The sequence below is a fragment of the Salvelinus fontinalis genome, chromosome 2 (genome assembly GCF_029448725.1).
Source record: "Salvelinus fontinalis isolate EN_2023a chromosome 2, ASM2944872v1, whole genome shotgun sequence".
Lineage (NCBI taxonomy): Eukaryota > Metazoa > Chordata > Actinopteri > Salmoniformes > Salmonidae > Salvelinus > Salvelinus fontinalis.
Genome location: NC_074666.1, coordinates 39853179 through 39876675, shown reverse-complemented (window position 1 = coordinate 39876675; position 23497 = coordinate 39853179). Strand labels below are relative to the sequence as shown.

At 42.2% G+C, this 23497-nt stretch overlaps 1 protein-coding gene across 1 annotated transcript; it reads left to right on the top strand.

Annotated features, from left to right (window-relative positions):
- Positions 1–72: 72 nt before the first annotated feature.
- Positions 73–22863, top strand: nup88 (nucleoporin 88). Its single transcript, XM_055874691.1, has 17 exons — positions 73–342; positions 3137–3306; positions 3689–3814; positions 4201–4287; positions 4388–4564; positions 6492–6678; positions 8486–8636; positions 8820–8918; positions 9034–9121; positions 9297–9401; positions 9997–10149; positions 10419–10544; positions 18335–18400; positions 21265–21345; positions 21532–21658; positions 21750–21868; positions 22554–22863. Exons 1-17 carry the CDS (start codon positions 106–108, stop codon positions 22615–22617), a joined length of 2163 nt encoding a protein of 720 aa, XP_055730666.1. The 5' UTR covers positions 73–105; the 3' UTR covers positions 22618–22863.
- Positions 22864–23497: the final 634 nt, after the last annotated feature.

Here is a 23497-nt window from a genome sequence, read left to right as displayed (position 1 = left end):
CCTTTAGTTTGTCCCTGGGTCTGAGTGGCTGATCGAGTTGTATGTATTCTGAAGTTCGTGTTCATTGGTACGTTTCTGACAACGTCATTATCAGACGACGGGAAAATGGCGGCGTTTGCTGGCGAGCGATGGAGAAGCGAGCTACCAAGTCATTATATATTTTTTAAATTACGAGAGAAACTTGATTTGGAACCTAAAGCGAATTGCAGGAAAACTGCAAAGAATCTGACATTTTGCCTCAATGGTGACATATTCGTGTGGAACGACGCAGACAGTGTTTTTTACACGACCAACCTGAGGCAGCTGAATTCGGAGGACAGCATTGAGAGTGTGAAATATCAGGTGAGCACGTTATTCTCGATGGATAACGATTTTAAAAGGTGGCTGTTCATCTTTTTTACGTATTATATGAGCTAAAATAGTATCTGCGATGTAATTTCAGCCAGCTGCCACTCCGATTCATTCTTGGCGCAACATGCAATTGTATTTCACGTTGACCTCATCCAGAACAACCCATAATAACCCCTGTACTGGCCCCCTAGTCGCTTGTAGGGAGGATGACGATATGGAAGGATTGGACAGGTGTAAACAATATGGAATATATTCCACTATTGTTAGCTACAGATTGTAAATTACGCCAGGCGCGATAGCTATGTTTCCAGTACTGGGCGTTACAGGTTAGTTTATGCACCCATTGGGTTCCTGAGGACCGAGTTTGGGAAACGTTGGCCTATGCATAGGCTATAGACATTCATTCTTGTTATTTTTATTTTTTAAAGCTACAACTTTTGAACAACACCCTCGCAGGCTAGAATATTTGGGAAATAGGCTACTGTTCATAACTTTAACTTGTCTTTAAGCTTTGATGATAGGCCTAGTAGGAGGATAGATTATTGGCCATTTGGTTTTCAACCTAGCATGGATGGATTTTCCAGGCATACATGGATCATTTCTTTCTTAATAGGATAATTATATTTTTCTACAGGCTATTGATATTGTTGGTTCTCTCATTATTAGTCCTCTGGCTACCTTACGTTTTTAGGCTATTCTAATAACTTTTTGAGAACTCCATTACATTGTTTGATTGTAATGGAGAAAGAGATGCATAAAATGATGATGCGTGGCCTTCAGTCATATGGAAACATGATCGAATACAAACAGTATAGCTATTCCCTCCGCAAGGCAATGAAACAAGCTAAGCGTCAGTATAGAGACAAAGTAGAGTCGCAATTCAACGGCTCAGACACGAGCGGTATTTGGCAGGGTCTACAGTCAATCATGGACTACAAAAAGAAAACCAGCCCTGTCGCGGACCCCGATGTCTTGCTCCCAGACAAACTAAACAACTTTGCTCGCTTTGAGGACAGTACTCTGCCACCGACACGGCCCGCTACCAAAACCTGTGGGCTCCTTCACCGCAGCCAACGTGAGTAAAACATTTAAACGTGTTAACACTCGCAAGGCTGCCAGCCCAGGCGGCATCCCTAGCCGCGTCCTCAGAGCATGCGCAGACCAGCTGGCTGGTGTGTTTACGGACGTATTCAATCAATCCCTATCCCAGTCTGCTGTTCCCACACGCTTCAAGAGGGCCACCATTGTGGTGGAAAGCTAAGGTAACTGAGCTAAACGACTATTGCCCATAGCACTCACTTACGTCATCATGAAGTGCTTTGAGAGATTAGTTAAGGGTTATATCATCTCCACCCTATCTGACACCCTAGCCCCACTTCAATTTGCTTACCGCCCCAATAGGTCCACAGACGACGCAATCACACTGCACACTGCCCTAACCCATCTGGACAAGAGGAATACCTATGTAAGAATGCTGTTCATCAACTACAGCTCAGCATTTAACACCATAGTACCCTCCAAACTCGTCATTAAGCTCTCGACCCCGCCCTGTGCAACTGGGTCCTGGACTTTCTGACGGGACGCCCCCAGGTGGTGAGGGTAGGAAATAATATCTCCACCCCGCTGATCCTCAACAGATCCTCAAAAGCCATATCTCAGACTGGCCAATAAAAAGAAAAGATTAAGATGGGAATAAGAACAGACACTGGACAGAGGAAGATTGGATAAAAAGTGTTATGGACAGACAAATCTAAGTTTGAGGTGTTCGGATCAAGAACATTTGTGAGACAGAAAAAATGAAAATATGCTGGAAGAGTGCTTGACGCCATCTGTCAAGCATGGTGGAGGCAATGTGATGGTCTGGGGGGGCTTTGGTGGTGGTAAAGTGGGAGATTTGTACAGGGTAAAAGGGATCTTGAAGGAAGGCTATCACTCCATTTTGCAACGCCATGCCATACCCTGTGGACGGTGCTTAATTGGAGTTAATTTCTTCCTACAAGAGGACAATGACCCAAAGCATAGCTCCAAACTATGCAGTAACTATTTAGGGGAGAAGCAGTCAGCAGGTATTCTGTCTATAATGGAGTGGCCAGCACAGTCACTGGATCTCAACCCTATTGAGCTGTTGTGGGAGCAGCTTAACCGTATGGTACGTAGGAGGTGCCCATCAAGCCAGTCCAACTTGTGGGAGGTGCTTCAGGAAGCATGGGGTGAAATCTTTTCAGATTACCTCAACAATTGATAACTAGAATGCCAAAGGTCTGCAAGGCTATAATTGCTGCAAATGGAGGATTATTTGACGAAAGCAAAGTTTGAAGGACACTATTTCAGTTAAAAATAATTATTTATAACCTTGTCAACGTCTTGACTATTTCCTATTCATTTTGCAACTCATTTCATGTATGTTTTTAATGGAAAACAAATATATAAGGTTTCGGGTATAGCCTAATGACTGCATCTGACAGAGAGAAACAATATTTTTGCCTGGATGTCTTGTTCTGCTTTGGTGGAGTTCTCCGCTCTGTCTGGCCTGCATTCCTCTCTTGCGTTCTGTAGACCATATAACATATTTATTGAAACAGGAATAGGCAAATTACTTGGAATGGCACTTGTGTGCTGCCCTGCTGTGCGCTGCTATTTTAGTTCAAATAGGCTGAACCATTATCTGACACATCAAGTCGTCGTCACCATCGTCGATGGCTGTCAGTAAACAATGCTATTGTAATATCACCCAACCCTGTGAAGTTGAAGACTAACGTCAGTTGACTTTCTTTTCTTTCCTCAGACTCTGTTGTGCATCAATCCACCACGGTTTGAAGTATGTCAGGTGTTGCTGAGCCCGACACAGTACCATGTCGCACTCATTGGACAACGGGGTGTCACCGTTCTAGAATTACCACAGCGGTGGGGCAAGAGGTCTGAGTTTGAAGGAGGACGGAGTGAAGTTAACTGCAAGTGAGTATGAAATGTTAGCCCAATACCTCTTCTATCATAAATAACTATCTGACCCATCAAAGTGTTTTTTTCATGTTATGCTGGTCCCTTTAGGGATATATAGAGCACTGTCAGCACTCAGCAGGGTCCCTACTAGTTAGGAAGCACCTGTATCATAGTTTATTTTTCTGTATAACAGAAGCGTGCCGTGGGCTGGAACTAACTCACCCATATAGCCTACTGTAAGAAAGGATCCCCATCCCACACTCGTTGTCTTGATTTATAGGAACAACTCATTTCAGTCCATATGAAATAAACATTCTTTACACCACTCCAAATCCTGTGTTGACTCTAATCCATGGAGTAGATTAACTAAAGATTCGGTTGTTTTCCCCTCTACCAGGACTATTCCTGTGGCTGAGCGTTTCTTCACCAGCTCAGCCTCAGTGACCCTGCGGCAGGCCGCCTGGTTCCCCAGTGAGACGGAGGAGCCCCACCTAGTGCTACTGACCTCTGACAACACCATCAGGTAAACATGCTCTCTGGACCATTTACAAAGCACAATGTCAATTTATTGTGATGGTGTTCTCTTTTAGAATGTATTTTTTATGTCTCATCAATCAATGGGTTTGTTAGCTATAGGTCCCCTAGTTATCTGCATCACCGTCTCCTGCAGATGATGTATGTGTGTTAATAGTTTTATACTATTAATTAACTCTTATATTGTATTTTTGTACTCCCTGACGAAGGCCATGCAGCTGAAACGCGTCTGTTGGTTCCATTGAACATGGCATACAAATAAAGGCATTTTAATTAATTATATGTAGAGTGCCTTGGTCCTCCTTTCTTTTTTATAGTTTTACACTGTATTGACCATACTATTGCACTGCATTGACATGGTTTTGGTGTGTATAGGTTCTATGGGTTGAATGAGCCTCAGACTCCAGCTAGAGCGCTATCAGTTTCCCAGTCAGAGGAGGACAGCAGTGTACACACTCGTGGGTGAGTTATTTCACCCTTTGTATTGATCCAATCAAAATGGAATTGACCAACACCCTGCTATGTAGTTTACTAATAAGATCTGTCTCTCACCCCTCCTTAGGCGCTCCTATGCAGCCTCTCTGGGCGAGATCGCTGTGGCTTTTGACTTTGGGCCAGTGGCCGGCGCACCTCAACAGCTCACAGGCCAGCGGTCCAAGGAGAATGTGCTGGTGTACCCCCTCTACATCCTCTACGAGAACGGAGAGACCTATCTGAGTTACACCAGCCTCGCACACAGGTAAGTGGCTTAGCACCCTCAGCGGTAGGAAAGGGGAAAGCAGAGAAAAGAGACGAAGCCTGAAAACTGGATGTTTCCTGAGTTCCGAACTTGAAAGTGTGATCTTGGGTTTGCTTATATGCATATTTGATGTACAGTACCACTCATTCATGTTTTTGTTTTTTTTCTACATTGTAGAATAATAGGGAGACAACCACAAAATAAAACATGGAATCATGTAGTAACCAAAAAAGTGTTAAACAAATAAATAAAATATAAGTGTTAGATTCTTCAAATTAGCCTTGACAGCTTTGCACACTTGGCATTCTCTCAACCAGCTTCATGAGGAATGCTTTTCCAACAGTCTTGGAGTTCCCACGTATGCTGAGCAGTTGTTGGCTGCTTTTCCTTCACTCTACAGTCCAACTCATCCCAAACCATCTCAATTGGGTTGAGGTCGGGTGATTGTGGAGGCCAGGTCATCTGATACAGCACGCCATCACTCTCCCTTAAACAGCCTGGAAGTGTGTTTTGGGGTCATTGTCCTGTTGAAAAACAAATGGTAGTCCCACTAAGTGCAAACCAGATGGGATGGCGTATCGCTGCAGAATGCTGTGTGGCTTGAATTCAAAATATATCACCGACCGTGTCACCAGCAAAGCACCATCACACCTCCATGTTTCACGGTGGGAACCACACATGCAGAGATCATCCGTTCACCTACTCTGCGTCACAAAGACTTGGCGGTTGGAACCAGAAATCTTAAATTTGGACTCATCAGACCAAAGGACAGATTTCCACCGGTCTAAAGTCCATTGCTCGTGTTCTTTGGCCCAATCAAGTCTCTTCTTACTGGTGTCTTCTAGTAGTGCTTTCTTTTCAGCAATTTGACCATGAAGACCTGATTCACGCAATCTCCTCAGTTTTTTTTTTTTTTTTTACCTTTATTTAACTAGGCAAGTCAGTTAAGAACAAATTCTTATTTTCAATGACGGCCTAGGAACAGTGGGTTAACTGCCTGTTCAGGGGCAGAACGACAGATTTGTACCTTGTCATCTCGGGGATTTGAACTTGCAACCTTCCGGATGTTGATGTTGAGATGTCTGTTACTTGAACTCTGTGAAGCATTTACTTGGGCTGAAATCTTAGGTGCAGTTAACTCTCATGAACTTGTCCTCTGCAGCAGAGGTAACTCTGGGTCTCCTTTCCTGTGGTGGTCCTCAGTAGAGCCAGTTTCATCATAGCGCTTGATGTTTTTTGCGACTGCACTTGATGAAACCTTCAAAGTTATTGAAATGTTCCACATTGACTGACCTTTATGTCTTAAAGTAATAATGGATTGTCGTTTCTCTTTGCTTATTTGAGCTGTTCTTGCCATAATATTTACCAAAATAGGGCTATCTGTATACCACCCCTACCTTGTCACAACACAAATTATTGGCTCAAACGCAGTAAAGAAAGAAATTCCACAAGTGAACTTTTTTAACAAGGCACAACAGTTAATTGAAATGCATTCCAGGTGACTACCTCATGAAGCTGGTTGAGAGAATGCCAAGAGCGTGCAAAGCTACCTTAAAGGCAAAGGGTGGCTACTTTGAAGGATTTCCAATAAATAAAATATATTTTGATTTGTTCAACGCTTTTGGTTACATCATGATTCCATGTGTTATTTCATAGTTTTTGTCTTCACTATTTTTCTACAATGTAGAAAATTGTTAAAATAAAGAAAAACCATTGAATGAGTAGATGTCAAATTTTGACTGGTACTGTTGGTCAGCTTAGCATTTTGTTTTCTCTGGTTTGGTCTGACTGAATTTCAGTTAAGCTTATTCAGTGGACCTTTATAAATATATTATGCTACTGTTTGAGGAGATTTTTATAAAATATCATCCATTAGTAAGAATCTTATTTGAATCTCATCCCGAGACCGTATTCTTCTGTTTTTCAGTTTGGGAAGCCTCAGTAAGCCCATTGGGCCCTTACCTATGTACCCCGCGGCAGAGGATAACTATGGTTATGACGCCTGTGCCGTGCTCTGCCTGCCCTGCGTTCCCAATATCCTGGTCATCGCCACGGAAACAGGCACACTGTACCATTGTGTGGTGCTGGAAGCAGAAGAGGAGGAGGAGACTGGAGTAAGTACTGTACTAGAGTGCAACGTAACAGAATATTCAGATATACATGTTCTGTGTAGAATGGTTATGATTGTCTATCTGTTAGAACAGGGAACCTGTTGGCTGTATTCGTTACATACAGTGGGGCAAAAAGGTATTTAGTCAAACACCAATTGTGCAAGTTCTCCCACTTAACAAGATGAGAGAGGCCTGTAATTTTCATCATAGGTACACTTCAACTATGACAGACAAAATGAGAGAGAAAATTCCAGAAAATCACATTGTTGGATTTTTAATGAATTTATTTGCAAATTATGGTGGAAAATAAGTATTTGGTCACCCACAAACAAGCAAGATTTCTGACTCTCACAGACCTGTAACAACTTCTTTAAGAGGCTCCTCTGTCCTCCACTCGTTACCTGTATTAATGGCACCTGTTTGAACTTGTTATCAGTATAAAAGACACCTGTCCACAACCTCAAACAGTCACACTCCAAACTCCACTATGGCCAAGACCAAAGAGCTGTCAAAGGACACCAGAAACAAAATTGTAGACCTGCACCAGGCTGGGAAGACTGAATCTGCAATAGGTAAGCAGCTTGGTTTGAAGAAATCAACTGTGGGAGCAATTATTAGGAAATGGAAGACATACAAGACCACTGATAATCTCCCTCGATCTGGGACTCCACGCAAGATCTCACCCCGTGTGGTCAAAACGATCACAAGGACGGTGAGCAAAAATCCCAGAACCACACGGGGGGACCTAGTGAATGACCTGCAGAGAGCTGGGATCAAAGTAACAAAGCCTACCATCAGTAACACACTACGTCGCCAGGGACTCAAATCCTGCAGTGCCAGACGTGTCCCCCTGCTTAAGCCAGTACATGTCCAGGCCCGTCTGAAGTTTGCTAAAGAGAATTTGGATGATCCAGAAGAAGATTGGGAGAATGTCAGATGAAACCAAAATATAACTTTTTGGTAAAAACTCAACTCGTCGTGTTTGGAGGACAAAGAATGCTGAGTTGCATCCAAAGAACACCATACCTACTGTGAAGCATGGGGGTGGAAACATCATGCTTTGGGACTGTTTTTCTGCAAAGGGACCAGGACGACTGATCCGTGTAAAGGAAAGAATGAATGGGGCCATGTATCGTGAGATTTTGAGTGAAAACCTCCTTCCATCAGCAAGGGCATTGAAGATGAAATGTGGCTGGGTCTTTCAGCATGACAATGATCCCAAACACATCGCCAGGGCAACGAAGGAGTGGCTTCGTAAGAAGCATTTCAAGGTCCTGGAGTGGCCTAGCCAGTCTCCAGATCTCAACCCCATAGAAAATCTTTGGAGGGAGTTAAAAGTCCGTGTTGCCCAGCAACAGCCCCAAAACATCACTGCTCTAGAGGAGATCTGCATGGAGGAATGGGCCAAAATACCAGCAACAGTGTGTGAAAACCTTGTGAAGACTTACAGAAAACGTTTGACCTCTGTCATTGCCAACAAAGGGTATATAACAAAGTATTGAGAAACTTTTGTTATTGACCAAATACTTATTTTCCACCATAATTTGCAAATAAATTCATTAAAAATCCTACAATGTGATTTTCAGGATTTTTTTTCTTCTCATTTTGTCTGTCATAGTTGAAGTGTACCTATGATGAAAATTACAGGCCTCTCATCTTTTTAAGTGGGAGACCTTGCACAATTGGTGGCTGACTAAATACTTTTTTGCCCCACTATATATATCTGCAACATTCTGACAATTTCAACTCACTGAATACACCTCAGGAGTGTACACTGAGGACTTTTCTTCTCTGTGTGTGTGATTGACAGGCAGTGGAGCGGTGGTTGCGGGGCTCGGAGGCAGTGCCCTCCCTCTACGTGTTTGAGTGTGTGGAGCTGGAGCTCACCCTCAAACTTCCTGCCGGGGAGGAGGAAGAGCCTGTGGAGTCCGACTTCACTTGCCCAATCAGACTGCACAGAGGTGAGTGGGTCATGCTGATTTGCTGATATAGTTCAATGCTAAAATTGGATCCATTGATACTTCCCACCAAGTCAAAAAAGGTCCACACCCCATCATTATGTTTGTCTAATGTACTTTCAATGTGGTTGTCTTTCTGTGGTGTGTCTTTTGTTTCATTGAAACTTGCTTTATGCCCAATTTCAGACCCCTTGTGCCAGCACAGATACCACTGTACACATGAGGCAGGAGTGCACAGTGTAGGCCTCACTTGGTTCAACAAACTACACAAGTTCCTCCAGTCAGGTGAGTTCTTCATGTCCAGATGGGGGTGTCAATTCAATTGTGTTGTTTACCATATAAATCAGAGGTGGTTAGTGCATTCATTTGCCTGCTTTGCCATAATGCTCTTTCTCCACAGATGAGGACAAGGATAGTCTCCAGGAGCTGGCTGCTGAGCACCGCTGCATCGTAGAGCACATTCTCTGTACCAGGCCTCTAAGTAGCAGGTAGCACAATTATCAAGGCATCAGATATTAATGACATCAATAAAAAAGTATTGAGATTCTACTTGGCACCCCTAAGTCAGAAGAACCAGCTGATGACTGTTGTCATTGATTGTCAGCTTGGCAGTATAGGTTGTTGACTTGTATTGAACAGTTATCTCCTCTTTTCACTCTCCAGCTTGTCAGCTCCAGTACGGGGCTTCTTGATTGTGTCAGACCTGTCTTTGGGTGCCACCATGATCTGCATTACCAGCACCTATGAATGTCTACTACTGCCTCTCCTGTACGGTTCAGTATGGACTCAAGTGTTTGGGTCAATTACACTTATTTTTTTATTTTATTTCACCTTTATTTAACCAGGTAGGCTAGTTGAGAACAAGTTCTCATTTATAACTGCAACCTGGCCAAGATAAAGCACAGCAGTTCGACACATACAACAACACAGAGTTACACATGGAATAAACAAACATACGGTCAATAATACAGTAGAAAAAATACGTCTATATACAGTGAGTGCAAATGAGGTAAGATAAGGGAGGTAAGGCAATAAATAGGCCATGGTGGCGAAGTAATTACAATATAGCAATTAAACACTGGAATGGTAGATGTGCAGAAGATGAATGTGCAAGTAGAGATACTGGGGTGCAAAGGAGCAAGATAAATAAATACAGTATGGGATGAGGTAGTTGGATGGGCTGTTTACAGATGGGCTATGTACAGGTGCAGTGATCTGTGAGCTGCTCTGACAGCTGGTGCTTTAGATTCTGGAATGATAATAGCCTATTTTTAAATTCATTATTATATCAGTTCAATTATTGAAACTGCTATAGATGGGAAACTGTGTCATAGGCTGATGGTGGATGTCTGTGTGTGCCTAGGAGTTCCATTCGGCCTCCCTCTCCTCCCCTGCTGTGTTCCCACCCGGGGGTAGGCTCAGCTAGCTCTCCTCTGCGTGGATTGCATGACGACACCTTTGAGCAGCACATCCGCAACATCCTGGCCCGGAGCTCCACCAACCCTCTCATGCTCAGGTAACGCACTCACCACGGTGCATTGAAAACACCCCTTGAGGAGATCTTGGATTTGCACAAATTCCAATTTGACTCCATGGGAACATGCTTTGGCATCATGCTGTGCTATTTTTACATGTAGTATCCTCCCTTGTTGCCGTTTTTGTGAAGGTTTCTCCATGACCTGGCTTGATAAAGGTTAGAGCAAACTCCCCCTATAACATGCACAAAGGAACACTGTTAGCCTTGGTTTAGTGTGTGTACTCGGTCCTGTTGTCCTGTGTGTTTAGGGCAGGGGACAAGGACACTTCATCTCCTCCTCCAGAGTGTCTCCAGCTGCTGAGCAGAGCCACCCAGGTTTTCAGAGAGGAGTACATCCTTAAACAGGACATTGCCCGTGAGGAGATGCAAAGAAGGTAAATGTCACTCTTATTAACAGATACACTAATGCATACACACATCCAATACCAGTCAAAAGTTTGGACACACCTACTCATTCAGGGGGTTTTCTTTATTTTCACTATTTTCTACATTTTAGAATAATAGTGAAGACAAACTATGAGAGAACACATGTAATCATGAAGTAATAACTAAAAAAGTGTAAAACAAATCAAAATATATTTTATATTGGAGATTCTTGAAAGTAGCCACCCTTTGCCTTGATGACAGCTTTGTACGCTCTTGGCATTCTCTCATCCAGTTTCATGAAGTAGTCACCTGGAATGCATTTCAATTAACAGGTGTGCCTTGTTAAAAGTGAATTTTTGGAATTTCTTTCCTCAATGAGTTTGAGCCATTCAGTTGTGTTGTGACAAGGTAGGAGTGACATACAGAAGATATCTTTATTTGGTAAAAGACCAAGTCCATTTTATGGCAAGAACAGCTCAAATAAGCATAAAGAAACAACAGTTCATCATTACTTTCATCATTACATGGCAAGAACAGCTCAAATAAGCATAGAGAAACAACAGTTCATCATTACTAACTGCCTTGTTCAGGGGCAGAACAACAGGTTTTTACCTTGTCAGCTCAGGGATTCGATCTAGCAACCGAAACGCTCTAACCACTAGGCTACCTACCACCCCGTGAAGCTGGTTGAGAGAAGGCCAAGAGTGTGCAAAGCTGTCAAGGCAAAGGGTGGCTACTTAGAAACAAATCAAAATATATTTGAGATTTTTCAAACAATGTTTTGGTTACTACATGATTCCATATATGTTATTTCATAGATTTGCTGTCTTAACTATAATTCTACAATGTAGAAAATTGTAAAAAATAAAAACCCTTGAATGAAAGTGGGTGTGTCAACTTTTGACTGGTACTGTATAATTAATCAATAACACACATGATCACTTGAAGTTTTAGTTCGGATATTAGTGCTGAGCATTTAACCAACATTTCGAAGGTCCGTTCTGTTTTTAAATCAACTAATTGACCGACGTCACTTTAATTACGTGAACTCAACGTACGATCATTCAAGAGGGAGTGAAATTAAGTCAAGAACTATGTGGGACACTGGGCTGGTTGGAAGTTTAGGTAAATATTCAACCTAGTTCAGCACAAAATTGGTAATGAACTACAATTAACATAATCCATTGCACCTGTTCTTTCCGGTCACAGACAGAGGTTGTTACAGACACACCATATGAGACTGCATGAGAGAGTAATGACAACACAATGACGAGAGGGATAGAGACAGTTTGTAAGGTAGCTCTACCTGATTGTTAGTTAAAGTAGTTGGTAATAAGCAGTCTTGAAAGTATGCCTTATCTACTTTGAAGAACTAGTAAAAAATAATTTGTCACCTAGCTACTGCTAGCCTAGCCAAATAGCATGACTTGTTCAATGGGGAGCACAGAGATGATGGCTGGCTGGCTGCTACTTACTGCCTGAGCAGAGATGAGATAATGACTTAGTTTTAATTTGATGATTTTAAAGAATGAAAAATAAGTAATATATACAACTGAAATGTGAATGAATTATGGTTAATAAGTGATGAGCAGTAATGGGCATTCACTACCATCATGGGGCTCTTATGAATTGTTTTATTCTGTGTTAGTATTCCACCCACTGTCGGTGTCACGGAAAAGGCAGACGATGGCTGAGGGAAGCGTTAAAATCATTTTAATGTCCATTATTTCATAATGCATTTTTTTATTTTTTGCAATCAAACAGTGATTTAAAAAAAATAATAATCAAACTGTCCTCAATGCACTAATTGCTCAGCACTTTCTGATACCCACACATCATGATGGCTCCGACGGACATGGTCGCCCTGTTTCTAGCGCCTAGCAAACTGCAGTATTTCTTTAGAATGTTTTTTTGCATTATTACCTACAGCCAAAAATAACTTTTGAATATTAGTTTAGCTGTCACTCAACAGCTTTTTGACCAGAAATGTGAGTTTCCTAAATTGGATCCTTTATTTGAACTCCGAGGCAATTCCATTAATCCGGGGGGCTGCTCCAAGTTGCCATCGCCGAAGTAGAGGAACATGGAGTGGGCTCTTAGACTCAGGAGGCGTGCATACCATCCACCACTCCCGAATATTACTCGCTAATGTTCAGTCCCTGGACAAGAAAGTAGATGAGCTCAGGGTGAGGATCTCCTTCCAGAGAGATATCAGGGACTGTAAAATAGTGTTTTACAGAATCATGGTTCCTTCCGGATATACTGTCCCCGTCCATTCAGCCAGCGGGGTTCTCCGTCGTTCACTAAGACAGGAAGAAAGAGGGTGTATGTTTCATGATTAACTACTCATGGTGTGATTGTGGTAACAAACAGGAACTCAAGTCTTTTTGTTCTCCCAATCTGTAATACCTCACCATCAAATGCTGACTGCATTAGGTCCTGAGAGAATTTTCTTTGGTTATCGTCACAGCCTTGTATACCCCCTCCCCGACACTGCAATGGCTCACAAGTAACTACACTGGACATTGTGCAATCTGAAAACCACATATCCTGAGGCCACATTTATTGTAGCTGGGAACTTCAATAAACTGAATCTGAGAAATACACTGCCAATGTTTTATCAACACCTCCTGTGCTACTCGCTCATCGAGCACTCTTGACCATTGCTACTCCCCCCTTCCGGGACGGCTACAAGGCCCTCCTTCCTTTGACAAATCAGATCACACCTCCAGTACCTGTGGTAAGGACTGTTCAACGTTGGTCTAAAATATTTTCTGGGCTGCCTCTGAAAATACTATTGACGTATACACTGATTCGGTGACTGAATTCATCAGGAAGTGAATAGAGGATGTTCCCATTGACGGTTAGAACTTATCCAAATCAAAAAACGTGGATACTCTTAAGTCAGTATTCATGTCATAAGGAATTCCCCCTCGACCACACCCACAAGTTGGGGGGGAAACAAACATTCTTTACCGTTGGAAAATAGAGAACTTCGTCGTCAATTCATTTTTAAAGGAAAGCTGCTGTTCAATGTACATATAACCAGGTAAAAAATACCGAACTATGGTTCTCCCACATAGGGAAATAGAGCCTGCGAGAAGAGCACTGTGCTGTGCCTTCAGGCTATTCTGTGTAGAGTGGGAAATTGTGGAGACCTGATGTCCTAGTAGGCTGTGTGTGGAAAACATTTTCAAATTACAGGTAAAACATTTAACTTTTTTAGTATAGTCTGTAATTCCACTCGCTACTTGTAGTTTTATAGTCTGTTTTGTGTTTTTTTTTTTTTTTTTTTTTTTTTTCACCTTTATTTAACCAGGTAGGCTAGTTGAGAACAAGTTCTCATTTGCAACTGCGACCTGGCCAAGATAAAGCATAGCAGTGTGAACAGACAACAACACAGAGTTACACATGGAGTAAACAATAAACAAGTCAATAACATGGTAGAAAAAAAAAGAGAATCTATATACAATGTGTGCAAAAGGCATGAGGTAGGCAATAAATCGAGTAATTACAATTTAGCAGATTAACACTGGAGTGATAAATCATCAGATGATCATGTGCAAGAAGAGATACTGGTGTGCAAAAGAGCAGAAAAGTAAATAAATAAAAGCAGTATGGGGGGTGAGGTAGGTAAATTGGGTGGGTAGTTTACAGATGGACTATGTACAGCTGCAGCGATCGGTTAGCTGCTCGGATAGCAGATTTTTAAAGTTGTTGAGGGAGATAAAAGTCTCCAACTTCAGAGATTTTTGCAATTCGTTCCAGTCGCAGGCAGCAGAGAACTGGAAGGAAAGGCGTCCAAATGAGGTTTTGGCTTTAGGGATGATCAGTGAGATACACCTGCTGGAGCGCGTGCTACGGGTGTTGTTGGTCTTGGCTAGCTTTATGTTTTGGTTGCTAGCTAGCACTCACTCTCGTTAATTTATAAATGCTTACAAATTTGAGTCTGTTTTTTTGCTTTGTCATTATGGGGTTGATTGTGTGTAGATTGATGAGAAAATAAACAATTTAATCAAATTTAGAATAAGGCTGTAACGTAACAAAATGTGGAAAGTCTAGGGGTCGGAATACTTTCCGAAAGGGGGATACCTAGTCAGTTGTACAACTGAAATGTCTTCAATGCTCAATACAGTTGAAGTCGTAATGCTAACAAACTATAGTTTTGGCAAGTCGGTTAGGACATCTACTTTGTGCATGACACAAGTAATTTTTCCAACAATTGTTTACAGACAGATTATTTCACTTATAATTCACTGTATCACAATTCCAGTGGGTCAGAGGTTTACATACACTAAGTTGACTGTGCCTTTAAAGAGCTTGGAAAATTCCAGAAAAGGATGTCATGGCTTTAGAAGCTTATGATAGGCTAATTGACATAATTTGAGTCGATTGGAGGTGTACCTGTGGAGGTATTTCAAGGCCTACCTTCAAACCCGGTGCCTCTTTGCTTGGCATCATGGGAAAATCAAAAGAAATCCGCCAAGACCTCAGAATAAAAATTGTAGACCTCCACTAGTCTGGTTCATCCTTGGGAGCAATTTCCAAATGCCTGAAGGTACCACGTTCATCTGTACAAACAATAGTACGCAAGTATAAACACCATGGGACCACGCAGCCATCAGCTCAGGAAGGAGACGCGTTCTGTCTCCTGGAGATGAACGTACTTTGGTGCGAAAACTGCATATCAATCCCAGAACAATAGCAAAGGACCTTGTGAAGATGCTGGAGGAAACAGGTACAAAAGCCACTGCTCCAAAACTGCTATAAAAAAGCCAGACTACAGTTTGCAAATGCATATGGGGACAAATATTGTACTTTTTGGAGAAATGCCCTCTGGTCTGATGAAACAAAAATAGAACTGTTTGGCCATCGTTATGTTTGGAGGAAAAAGGGGGAGGCTTGCAAGCCAAAAAACACCATCCCAAATGTGAAGCACGGGGGTGGCCGCATCATGTTGTGGGGGTGCTTTGCTGTAGGAGGGACTGGTGCTTTTCACAAAATAGATGCCATCATGAGGAAATTAATTTGTTTCCCAGTGTCTGTTGGAAAGCACACTGAACCAGGTTTTCCTCTAGGATTTTGCCTGTGCTTAGCTCAATACGTTTTCTTTTTTATCCTAAAAAAACTCCCTAGTCCTTGGCGATGACAAGCATACACAACATGATGTAGCCACCACCGTGCGTGAAAATATTAAGAGTGGTACTCAATGATGTGTTGTGTTGGATTTGCCACAAACATACACTGCTCAAAAAAATAAAGGGAACACTTAAACAACACAATGTAACTCCAAGTCAATCACACTTCTGTGAAATCAAACTGTCCACTTAGGAAGCAACACTGATTGACAATACATTTCACATGCTGTTGTGCAAATGGAATAGACAAAAGGTGGAAATTATAGGAAATTAGCAAGACACCCCCAAAAAAGGAGTGATTCTGCAGGTGGTGACCACAGACCACTTCTCAGTTCCTATGCTTCCTGGCTGATGTTTTGGTCACTTTTGAATGCTGGCGGTGCTCTCACTCTAGTGGTAGCATGAGACGGAGTCTACAACCCACACAAGTGGCTCAGGTAGTGCAGTTCATCCAGGATGGCACATCAATGCGAGCTGTGGCAAAAAGGTTTGCTGTGTCTGTCAGCGTAGTGTCCAGAGCATGGAGGCGCTACCAGGAGACAGGCCAGTACATCAGAGGACGTGGCCTGCTGGAGGTCATTTTGCAGGGCTCTGGCAGTGCACCTCCTTGCACAAAGGCGGAGGTAGCGGTCCTGCTGCTGGGTTGTTGCCCTCCTACGGCCTCCTCCACGTCTCCTGATGTACTGGCCTGTCTCCTGGTAGCGCCTGCATGCTCTGGACACTACGCTGACAGACACAGCAAACCTTTTTGCCACAGTTCGCATTGATGTGCCATCCTGGATGAACTGCACTACCTGAGCCACTTGTGTGGGTTGTAGACTCCGTCTCATGCTACCACTAGAGTGAGAGCACCGCCAGCATTCAAAAGTGACCAAAACATCAGCCATGAAGCATAGGAACTGAGAAGTGGTCTGTGGTCACCACCTGCAGAATCACTCCTGTTTTGGGGGGTGTCTTGCTAATTGCCTATAATTTCCACCTTTTGTCTATTCCATTTGCACAACAGCATGTGAAATTTATTGTCAATCAGTGTTGCTTCCTAAGTGGACAGTTTGATTTCACAGAAGTGTGATTGACTTGGAGTTACATTGTGTTGTTTAAGTGTTCCCTTTATTTTTTTGAGCAGTGTATATATATGTATATATGTGTATGTGTGTGTGTGTGTGTGTGTGTGTGTGCCTTTCCAATCAGTTGAATTTACCATAGGTGGACTCCCATCAAGTTGTAGAAACATCTCAAGGATGATCAGTGGGAACAGGATGCACCTAAGCTCAATTTCGAGTCTCATAGCAAAGATTCTGAATACTTATTTAAATTTGTCATTAATGGATATTGTTTGTAGATTGAGAAATGTTTTATTTAATCCATTTTAGAATAAGGCTGTAACGTAACAAAATGTCAAGGGGTCTGAATACTTTCTGAATGCACTGTGTGTGTACAGTACCAGTCAAATGTTTGGACACCTACTCATTCTAGGATTTTTCTTTATTTTTACTGTTTTCTACAGTGAAGACATCAAAACTATAACACATGGAATCATGTAGTAACCAAAAAAGTGTAAAACAATTCTAAATGTATTTAATGAGATTCTTCAAAGTAGCCACCCTTTGCCCTGATGACAGCTTTGCACATGGCACTCTCTCAACCAGCTTCACCTAGAATGCTTTTCCAACAGTCTTGGAGTTCCCACATATGCTGAGCACTTGTTGGTTGCTTTTCCTTCACTCTGGAGTCCAACACATCCCAACCATCTCAATTGGGTTGAGGTTAGGTGTTTGTGGAGGCCAGGTCATCTGATGCAGCACTCCATCACTCTCCTTCTTGATCAAATAGCCCTTACACAGCCTGGAGGTGTGTTGGGGTCATTGCCCTGTTGAGAAACAAATGATGCGCTATCGCTACAGAATCCTGTGGTATCCATGCTGGTTAAGTGTGCCTTGAATTCTAAATAAATCACTGACAGTGTCACAAGCAAAGAACCATCACACCACCACCTCCATGTTTCACGGTGGGAACCACACATGCGGAGATCATCCGTTCACCTACTCTGCGTCTCACGAAGTTACAGCGGTTGTAACCAAAAATCTCACATTTGGACAGGTTTCTACCGGTCTAATGTCCATTGCTAGTGTTTCTTCTTATTGGTGGCCTTTAGTAGTGGTTAATATGCAGCAATTCGACCACATTCGCGCAGTCTCCTCTGAACAGTTGATGTGTCTGTTACTTGAACACTGAAGCATTTATTTGGGCTGCAATCTGAGGCTGGTAACGCAAATGAACTTATCCTCTACCTCAGAGGTGACTCTTGGTCTTTCCTGTGGTTTTTGTGACTGCACTTAAACTTTTAAAAGTTCTTAATTTTCCGCATTGACTGACCTTAATGTCTTAAATTAATGATGGACTGTCGTTTCTCTTTGCTTATTTGAGCTGTTCTTGCCATCTGACATTGCCTATTCTGATATCATTATTTTGGGTGATGTGTGTATTGTTAGGTATTACTGTACTGTTGAATATAGAAACATGAGTGTTTTGCCACCCATGTGATAAAATCTGCAAAATATGTGTACACTACCAATTAAAATGTGATTTTACACACACACACACACACACAAACACGTGTCCATGTGAGGAAGCATGTTGTTGACTGGTTTCTTTTTCAGGGTGAAACTGCTGTCAGGACAGAAGAACAAGCAGCTGGAGGACCTAGCCCTGTGCAGAGAGGAAAGGTGAAATAGGGACAAGTTACCCAATAAACATAGTACTTGATGCCCATGGCCAATGTTCCCTCTAAACTGTTCATGTGCGCAGATGCGCACTTCCTCCAGACTGCCGCGCAGAAGAAATGCCATGCTGCGCAGAGACGCAAGAGATTGAACTTAACTGAATTCGCCCAATTTAGTTTGCACTCTATAGATTTTTTTTCTCTGATTGAATCAACATTTTAACGCAAATCAAATCAAGCGTTTACAAGATTGAGTCTGATTTTGTTGCCAGAGCGCAGCGTGGGTAGCCCCTACTAGCGGTCTTTCAATCACCGTGAGTGAAAGCGCTATTTGGATCAGTTTAGCCCAGTAAGGGGTGCAACTTTCACTAGGGACTGGGACATGTCCGCCCCACATGTCGTTGTTCCCCCCCAGTTTTATCATTTGAATGTGATAGAGTCAATGGTGTGCTTTAGGACCATGCAGACGTGCCGAGCGGTTGGGTAGGCTGTTTCTAAAACCAAAGTTTCACCCCTGAGCCCAGTTATAAGTACAGTCAGCAATGGGCAGTTACTGCTACCTACAACAGCACAAAACATGTCTTAAAAGGGGTTGTGTTTTGTGACAGGCTTTAATATGCAAATAAGCCAATAGGCAGAGGGGTAGCCTATATTGTCTAATTTATTTTATTAAGTGGTTTCTTGCATCATACAACACAATTCAATGCAATGTAGTCTCCTATTTGGCCTATGGTGTTACAGACCAAGTAAAAAATCATTAACGTCAAGCCCTTCATAATGTAATTATATTTTTAAAGTCTCATGCAATGTAGGCCTGCACTGAACACCCTATATAGGCTATATCATAGAAATCAAAGGCTATTTCCATGTGAAAATATTATGGGATTTGCTCCATTGGTTTTGTTGGTAGCCCTACAAATAGCCACAATAGCCTATTGGCTACAACTAAGGGTACAGCCTCAGTGTTCACTGTAGATGTGCGCCAGAAGTTGCAAAAAAATCTTGCGATGTTCAAGTTTCCGCTCACAAGACCAAAGATTTGCTCAGTTCTTAAAATTTGAGGTAACATTGCCCATGGTTATGCACACCCAGCAACTCAGAATCGTGTTAACAATAACAGCACTTGAAATAATAATGGATTGGATGTAGTGCCTTTTTATGTTTTAACATTGTAATACCAATGCATTTCACTTAAGCTTTTTGATTTTACAGAGTGAGGTAATATAAAAGACAGACATGTATTACATGAAGAACCAGAGTCGGCAGCAGCAGATTGAAAAGGGCTTCAGACAAAACAACAATTTCTTACTGTACATCAGAGTTTTTAGCACTGGCAGAAATTAACTCCGTATAATGTATGTTTGCTCCCAGTGTACATATATCCTAATGATTATTCAATGTCATATACTACTGTTCAAAGTTTGGGGTCACTTAGAAATGACCTTGTTTTTGAAAGATAACTAATTTTTGGTCCATTTTAAAATAGTATCAACTTGATCAGAAATACAGTGTAGACATTGTTAATGTTGTAAATAACTATTGTAGCTGGAAACAGTTCTTTTTTTTTTTTTTTTTTATGGAATATATATATAGGCGTACAGAGGCCCGTTATCAGCAACCATCACTCCTGTGTTTCAATGGCACTTTGAAAATGATCAACTTGGATTAGCTCACACAAAGGCTAATTGATCATTAGAAAAACATTTTGCAATTGTTAGCTCAGCTGAAAACCGTTGTTCTGATTTAAAGAAGCAATAAAACTGGCCTTGTTTAGACTAGTTGAGTATCTGGAGCATCAGCATTTGTGGGTTCGATTACAGGCTCAAAAGGGCCAGAAACAAAGACCTTCTGAAACTCGTCAGTCTATTCTTGTTCTGAGAAATGAAGGCAGAGGTTGCAAAGAAAAAGACATCTCAGACTGGCCAATAAAAAGAAAAGATTAAGATGGGCAAAAGAACAGACAGTGGACAGAGGAACTCTGCCTAGAAGGCCAGCATTCCGGAGTCGCCTCTTCACTGTTGACGTTGAGACTGGTGTTTTGCGGGTACTATTTAATGAAGCTGCCAGTTGAGGACTTGTGAGGAGTCTGTTTCTCAAACTAGACACTCTAATGTACTTGTCCTCTTGCTCAGTTGTGCACCGCGGCCTCCCACTCCTCTTTCTATTCTGGTTAGGGCCAATTTGCGCTGTTCTGTGAAGGGAGTAGTACACAGCGTTGTACGAGATCTTCAGTTTCTAGACAATTTCTAGCATTAAATAGCCTTCATTTCTCAGAACAAGAATAGACTGAAGAGTTTCAGAAGAAAGTTCTTTGTTTCTGGCCATTTTGAGCCTGTAATCGAACCCACAAATGCTGATGCTCCAGATACTCAACTGGCCTAAGGCCAGTTTTATTGCTTCTTTAATCAGAACAACATTTTTTAGCTATGCTAACAATTGCGAAAGGGTTTTCTAATGGTCAATTAGCCTTTTTTTAAATTATCAACTTGGACTAGCTAACACAACGTGCCATTGGAACACAGGAGCGATGGTTGCTGATAATGGGCCTCTGTACGCCAATGTAGATATTCCATAAAAAAATTGTCGGTTTCCAGATACAATAATCATTTTCAATGTCTACACTTTCTGATCAATTTGTTATTTTAAATGGACAAACAATGTGCTTTTCTTTCAAAAACAAGGACATTCCTACGTGACCCCAAACTTTTGAACAGTGATGTAAGTAATTTGGTACGCCGGCAGTCTGGGATTGATGATGCAATTAGAGGCCAAACGGAAGCATTTGAAGTACAGAGGCTTCATATGAGCTTCACCTGCATTTCATATACTTGAGAGCTATTCTTCATCGTGTATTTATTTTATCAACAGGAAAAGTCTGCGAGAGTCTGCAGAGCTTCTGGCTGATAAGTACGAGGATGCCAAGTATCGCCAGGAAGCCACCATGAACAGGTAGCTCGATACGCTCGTCTTTCAAATCTAAACTTTCTTCCGGGCTTCAGTTTCAGAAGTCATTGAAATGGTCAGATGCCCAAGCAACATAACTGCCTTCATCTCAAAACTAATGCGATCTGCTTCTATTACAACAGATATGACCCTATTTCCTCCTCCTCTGACTTGTGTTCTGTACTATTCCAGGGTGAAGCAGGTTCTGGGCAGTCTGCGCAGTCAGCTGCCCGTTCTGTCTGACAGCGAGAAAGACATGAAGAAAGAGCTGCAGACCATCAACGACCAGCTGCGTCACCTGGGCAATGGCATCAAACAAGTGAGCTGCCTTCTGGAGGTCTATTGTCGTCATCATCACAGAGCCTCGTACTGGTTCACAGTAATAACTGGACTGGTGTCTTATCTTCCAGGTAAATATGAAGGAGGAGTACCAGAAGAAACAGATGGACAAAGGGCTGTCTCCAGCCAGAGCTACTGTCGCACTCAACCCCCACCAGAGGAAGTGTGTCCAGGGAGTGATAAAGGAACAGTGAGTATGGGCAGCTCTTCCCTGGGTGGCATACTAGTTTTTGCCATCTTGTTGACCTTGAGACACCCATTGACCTCCTTTGTTTGTAGAATTGTCTCTGTTTAATGTTGGTCCTGAGTCTTGTCTAATATGATCTGGTGTAACGGAGTTAAGAATGTACCGTAAGCTCACTCCACAGCTAGCTTGAAATGTTGCAGATGGAGACATTGGTACCTTTTGGGTGGCTCAAACCATTGGAATGTTGTTAAGGAGGGCGGTCACATGTGTTAGCAAAGCAGAGGTCTCAAGTTCGAGCCAGGTATGAACTGAATTGGGAAGGGGTACTCGCTAAGCAAGCAATGTGACATGTGTAACAATGGTGCCGAGTGACTCCGATGCGTAATTGGGCTTAGCTCGATGGCTGGGGTCACTGTGGCGAGTTTAAAGTGGGTGAGTATAACAGAGTGAAGAATGTACCGTAAGCGCACTCCACAGCTAGATTGATTGAGCCATCCAATTTGTAGCTTTGGGTGGCTCAAACCTTTGGAATGTTTGAGGACGGTCACGTGTTAGCCAAGCAGAGTTCCCAAGTTCGAGTTCGCTAGGAGCCGAATTTGGGGGGGGGGGGGCGACGACATCCGTAACACTCGCAGTGTTCTTTCCCTCAAATAGCCTCTTGACAGCCTTGTTTCCTTCTCTCTTCCAGGGGAGAACACATAGGAGAAATGATGAAACAGATCAAGGACATCAAGAACCATTTCAGTGTCTGAGACCATTAAGGGAGCCATCTTTCATCCACAGCTGTACCACTGCTTTCCAAACAACCAAAATAATGAAGCGCTATTGAGTCAACGCTTGCTAAAATAGTCTGTCTCATGACAACTCAGTGACTCAAAAGGCTAGTCATTGTGTCTGCCAGTCACATTTTTGGAACCAGTAGTTGAAATGAGAAAATCACCAAGGTTTTATACACTATGTATGTTTGTCTATTTGGAGAATAAAATTTGTGTACAGTACTGCCATGATTGACTACCTATTTTAACTGCATGAACAGTTAACTCTGCATATGGGCCTTGGTGGAGATGTTCTTCAGTGTCACCATTAGACAATGGATCCTTATCTCAGTTAATCTCCTATTGTGTGATTTACTCCGTCAGTGTGACTTAAACTGCTGTCACATGAACCATGCATCTCTATACCTTTTGATGCATAAATTAGACCAGCTAAATTTATTCATGGTCTTAAAACAAAAGGAGATGAATTTAAGGCAAGTAGGGCAGATTCAATCCGGACCACGGAAGATCCGCTCTATAGCACGATTTAAATTGAAAAGCAATGTTCCTGCGTTTGTGGAGACTACATTCACAGTAAATGCTGCATATGTCGGGTCAATGGGAAATTACCTTTTAAACTTAAATTGCGCTATGATTTTCATGGTGAAGATTAAATCTAGCCCTAATTATCGTTACCCATCTTCGACCCTTGAGTGGATGAGCTTTCTGCCCAAGATGCATTTCCCATTTGTTTTATAGCTTCTAAGAGCCTTTTAGAGGATTGCCCTCCAACGAAGCATTGTTTTTGAGAGACAGTCACGCATACCATAAAGTACAATTTGATTTATTACATAATACAGAAATGTACTCAGTACTG